Source organism: Oncorhynchus keta, chromosome 20 (assembly GCF_023373465.1).
Source record: "Oncorhynchus keta strain PuntledgeMale-10-30-2019 chromosome 20, Oket_V2, whole genome shotgun sequence".
NCBI classification, from domain to species: domain Eukaryota; kingdom Metazoa; phylum Chordata; class Actinopteri; order Salmoniformes; family Salmonidae; genus Oncorhynchus; species Oncorhynchus keta.
This window is the reverse complement of record NC_068440.1, coordinates 27870425-27875645: the sequence shown is the minus strand read 5'-3', so window position 1 is coordinate 27875645 and position 5221 is coordinate 27870425. Positions and strand designations below refer to the sequence as shown.

General features: G+C 48.5%; 1 protein-coding gene across 1 annotated transcript; it reads left to right on the top strand.

The window, feature by feature from the left end:
• The first annotated feature begins 205 nt into the window (after positions 1 to 205).
• Positions 206 to 4633, top strand: LOC118399587 (TLR4 interactor with leucine rich repeats-like). The gene has a single exon (XM_035795782.2). The coding sequence runs from the start codon at positions 1089 to 1091 to the stop codon at positions 3636 to 3638; it is 2550 nt and encodes an 849-aa protein (XP_035651675.1). The 5' UTR covers positions 206 to 1088; the 3' UTR covers positions 3639 to 4633.
• Positions 4634 to 5221: the final 588 nt, after the last annotated feature.

The following is a 5221-nucleotide window of genomic DNA, read 5'->3' as shown; positions in this document are numbered from 1 at the left end:
AGATCATGCTTTGTACCCAGCCTTTCAAGTAGAGATCCTAATCAAAGATTTGGCACCCCGCCTCTGTAGTCTTAACACAGGCACCATGACCTGAATTCCTCTTGCATTAATGTGAACCATGTGTGTTTGAGCCCCAACCCTCCCCAAGGTACCACTGACCAGCCATCTTGAATACATTGGTGTTCATTGATGATGGCATGGAGGTAAATGACTGTCTGCAAGCAATTTGAATTCTAGCAGTAACACACCGAATTAAGTGTTTTTCTTCAGTGCAACATTTGAGATCCTGTGAAATGAGAACGTTTTCTTTTACTGTCTTCCTCTGGTGCTAAGCCTATGCTGTCTGGAGAGATCCATTATGCACTTTGAAACGTGTGCGAGGAGGTAGTCCAAGACTGAGTCACTCAGTCCGGGATCCCCCGGGGGACCCTCGTGGGAAGGAAGGCTTCCCGTCTGCTTTCTCCATACCGAGTATCGAATCTCACCTCGCGAGCCATAGGGGGTGCGGGGGCACGCGGAAAACTCGGTCAAAAGGTTCAGACACGTCTCTCACTCTCTCTCCATGCCTCGAATACAACAAGATATCGTATATGCGTCCTATCATCCACGCATTTGATTAGATTTAGAGGACGTGTGTCTGTGTGCATGCACGCGCAGCTCTGAATCCTGTAGTCAGGCGCTGTACACTAATGGTGGTGGCGGGGACGGGAGATGCGGGGGAGGGGCTGAGCGCGCGCGTGTGTGTGCTCTGCGCGTGAACCCTGCGTTCAGGTTCTGTAATTTGCTCCAGATGACCACTTGGGGCCGGGATATGGATCATTCTGGGGAGGTGAGCGTTTCCTCACACGGCATGACAGCGCAGCGCACAAATACATGTATTCTATGAACAGCAGTTTTTAGCCATGGATCCAGACACCTTTTCACACTAAACTATGTGTAGGACAACTTTCCTCCACAATGACGGAGCAACAAGTGAAAAATTGACACATGTATCGGACACCAAAGTGAGAGTGGAGAGTCGGGGTAACTGCACTTGAACACAAAGGGGGAATGCCGCATCAGAAGTTTGAGCCAACTGCCGTTTTGGAATGGATACCGGTAATTTCGTTGGTGTCATCTGCTTTCTACTTTTCTCTTGTGACGGGTTCCTCTCGCCTTCACCCGCTAGCGGCTTCTGTCCTGAGCGCTGCGACTGCCAGCAAGCGCAGCACATCCTCTGTACAAACCGGGGGCTGCGCGCGGTGCCCAAGGTGCACTCCTCGCGGGTCCCAGAGGACGTGCTTGTCTTCAGCCTCGGTGGAAACTTTATCGGTAACATCTCCGCCTTCGACTTCACACGGTATGGAAATCTTATAAGGTTGAACTTACAGTATAATCAAATACAGACCATTCACCCTAAAGCGTTTGAAAAGCTCTCCAAATTGGAGGAGCTGTATTTGGGCAACAATCTGATATCAACAATACCCCCAGAAACTTTACAATCACTGGCAAAACTGACAACTTTGTATGGCAATAACAATGACATTAAGAAGATTACTCCAGAGCTGTTTGGTAACTTGGAGAGCATTGTGAAGCTGCGGTTGGATGGGAACGCCATAGAACTGTTACAGAATTCAGTCTTCAAGAGCTTGACTAATCTACATTATCTCCATCTAGAATCGAACCAGCTGAGTCACATTCACAGAAACGCCTTTTCCAAGCTCACCAAACTGCGCTTTCTCAACCTGGCGCAGAACAAACTGACAGCCGTGCGTAATGTGTTTACGTTCTCCCAGCTCAGGTCACTGAATACGTTGCTGCTCTCTGAAAATGAAATACAACACGTCGGAAATCACGTCTTTCGGAATCTGAAAAAGCTTTCTAAACTATCCCTCAGCAATAACAACATCTACCATTTGGAAAGCGAGTCGTTGAAAGGACTGTCGAGTTTGACAGAATTTCTGATTGACGGGAACGAACTGGAGAATCTTCCCGCAGGACTTCTCGACCCGCTGGAGAGAGTTGAGGAGCTGGACTTTAGTTGCAACCAAATTTCCACAGTGGACCCATCTGCTTTTGAACAACTGAAGCATCTGAGTGTTTTAAAACTCAAAGACAACAGGCTCACGAGCCTCTCCGGTAACATATTCGCCCTCAACAGCGGCCTTTACGATTTGGATCTCCATGGCAACAACTGGACGTGTGACTGCCGCCTGGGCGAGCTGAAGCAGTGGATGAAGTCGGCGCACTCTCAGGGGAAGCTGCTGGCCGTTTTCCTGCAGTGTCATCACCCAGCGACACTGAGGGGGAAGTATCTAGATTATGTCAACAGCTCCCAGCTGCAGCCCCCAGGGAATTGGAGCCACTTGTGTGAGACACAGACTAGGCCTGAGGAGAGCAGAGGAGGGGGTGTCCTGGAGAAGGAGCTGGAGGACAGGGAGAGAGGGCAGGGAGAGGAAAGGAAGGTTGGAGAAGAGCATAGGGAAATTGGGAGTAGAGAGGGAGTGGAGATGAAGGCAATAGAGAAGGTAGGCAGGGGTAGAGAGGGAGAGGATAGGAAGGAGGGAGAGGAGGAGGTGGGTATCCAAGGGGACCAGGGAGGGCAAGATGAGCGGGACAAATCCCTGTCATCAAACAGGAGGAGGAGGAAGAAAATATCTGCCAGCCCAAGGTCGCGACCTTCTGCTGAGGCTTCTGGGAAGCGTGAGAAAGGGAGGTGGGATTCCGTTCCGGGCCGCAGCATTCCTCAAACACAAGCCCCTCTCCTGAACAACCCCACGCCTCCAACCACAACCTGGCCTCAGACAATTGACCACCAAAATAGCCATGGTAACCATCTCAGTGGGCCAATCACAGAGCTCCTCACCTCCTCTCCTCCCACCCCTCGAAAAGAGGAACGGTTTGACCTGTTCAGAGGCGGTCACGAGGACATTATACCTGCAGTGACCGACCCCTGTGTGTTCAACCGCCACTTCATCACCAACGTGACAGTCGACCAGGTCGCCTCCAGCACGGCCACGGTCCACTGGACCACACGCGACCACAGCCGCTTTACACCGGGAGCCGGACCGGGACTAGAAGAGGTCCACTACCGAGTGCTGTTTGACCGCTTTGGGTCATCTGACCGTTTTCCTCGGTACGTGTACGCCCGTGGCACGGCGCGGTCGGTGATGTTACGAGAACTAAGCCCAGACATCACCTACATGGCTTGTGTTGAGGGTGTGGTGGGAGGGTCTGTGTGTCAGGTGGCGCCCAGGGACCACTGCGCCGGATTGGTCACTCTCCCAGAAGAGGTTCATCACCAAGAGACACTGACCTCTGACCTCCAACTGGTCACCGTGGGAACACTGGCCGGCAACGCCGTCCTTCTTCTGGTGATTGGAGGAGCCTGGCTGGGGCGAAGTTTGAGGCGGAAGCTGAAAAGGAGGAAGTCAGCAGTGCATGTGCGCCACATGTACTCCACGCGGCGACCGTTCCGCAGCTCCATGACAACAACGGCGGCGGTGTCAACAGACTTCACAAGCTTCCAGAGCAGCCGGCCGCCACGGCTCGGAACCCTGGAGGAAGGGGGCGACCTTATAGAGTTCCCCTGCGACCGTTTCCTTGACATCAGCCCCACCCGTAGAGACAACAGTGACATGCAGAGGTTCTCAGATTAATAAACACCATAGACCTGGAACTTGAAAACATGTTTGCGCTGTGACCCACTTAAGCGCTAGAATATATATTTTTTATTGTGAGCATTAGATAATCCATATTTAGAACCTGAGAACACCAAGATGCCATCACCAGGAAGGAACATCCTCAGGAGAATGTGTAAGATGCTGCAGAGGCAGAGACAGAAGTGGACTGGTATTTAACCTGCACTCTGGAGCACTTCATGACCATAGCAGGACCACAGCCAGGGTTGAGTTATGACCATAGAACCACAAGGTTATATTCATGACCACAGAACCACAGTAAGGTTGTGTTCAGGCAATATGACCACAGTTATAGTTCTGTTATGGGGTTATGACCACAGTTATAGTCCTGTTCATGGGTTATGACCATATGACCACAGTTATAGTTCTGTTCATGGGTTATGACCACAGTTATAGTTCTGTTCATGGGTTATGACCATATGACCACAGTTATAGTTCTGTTCATGGGTTATGACCACAGTTATAGTTCTGTTCATGGGTTATGACCATATGACCACAGTTATAGTTCTGTTCATGGGTTATGACCATATGACCACAGTTATAGTTCTGTTCATGGGTTATGACCATATGACCACAGTTATAGTTCTGTTCATGGGTTATGACCACAGTTATAGTTCTGTTCATGGGTTATGACCATATGACCACAGTTATAGTTCTGTTCATGGGTTATGACCATATGACCACAGTTATAGTTCTGTTCATGGGTTATGACCACAGTTATAGTTCTGTTCATGGGTTATGACCATATGACCACAGTTATAGTTCTGTTCATGGGTTATGACCACAGTTATAGTTCTGTTCATGGGTTATGACCATATGACCAGTTATAGTTCTGTTCATGGGTTATGACCATATGACCACAGTTATAGTTCTGTTCATGGGTTATGACCACAGTTATAGTTCTGTTCATGGGTTATGACCATATGACCACAGTTATAGTTCTGTTCATGGGTTATGACCCACAGTTATAGTTCTGTTCACCACAGTTATAGTTCTGTTCATGGGTTATGACCACAGTTATAGTTCTGTTCATGGGTTATGACCATATGACCACAGTTATAGTTCTGTTCATGGGTTATGACCATATGACCACAGTTATAGTTCTGTTCATGGGTTATGACCATATGACCACAGTTATAGTTCTGTTCATGGGTTATGACCATATGATCACAGTTATAGTTCTGTTCATGGGTTATGGCCATATGACCACAGTTATAGTTCTGTTCATGGGTTATGACCATATGATCACAGTTATAGTTCTGTTCATGGGTTATGGCCATATGACCACAGTTATAGTTCTGTTCATGGGTTATGACCATATGATCACAGTTATAGTTCTGTTCATGGGTTATGACCACAGTTATAGTTCTGTTCATGGGTTATGGCCATATGATCACAGTTATAGTTCTGTTCATGGGTTATGACCATATGATCACAGTTATAGTTCTGTTCATGGGTTATGGCCATATGACCACAGTTATAGTTCTGTTCATGGGTTATGACCATATGACCACAGTTATAGTTCTGTTCATGGGTTATGA

What these genes read in the sequence shown, in the direction of transcription:
- LOC118399587 (XM_035795782.2), top strand. Translation starts at nt 1,089, where the DNA reads ATGGATACCGGTAATTTCGTTGGTGTCATCTGCTTTCTACTTTTCTCT.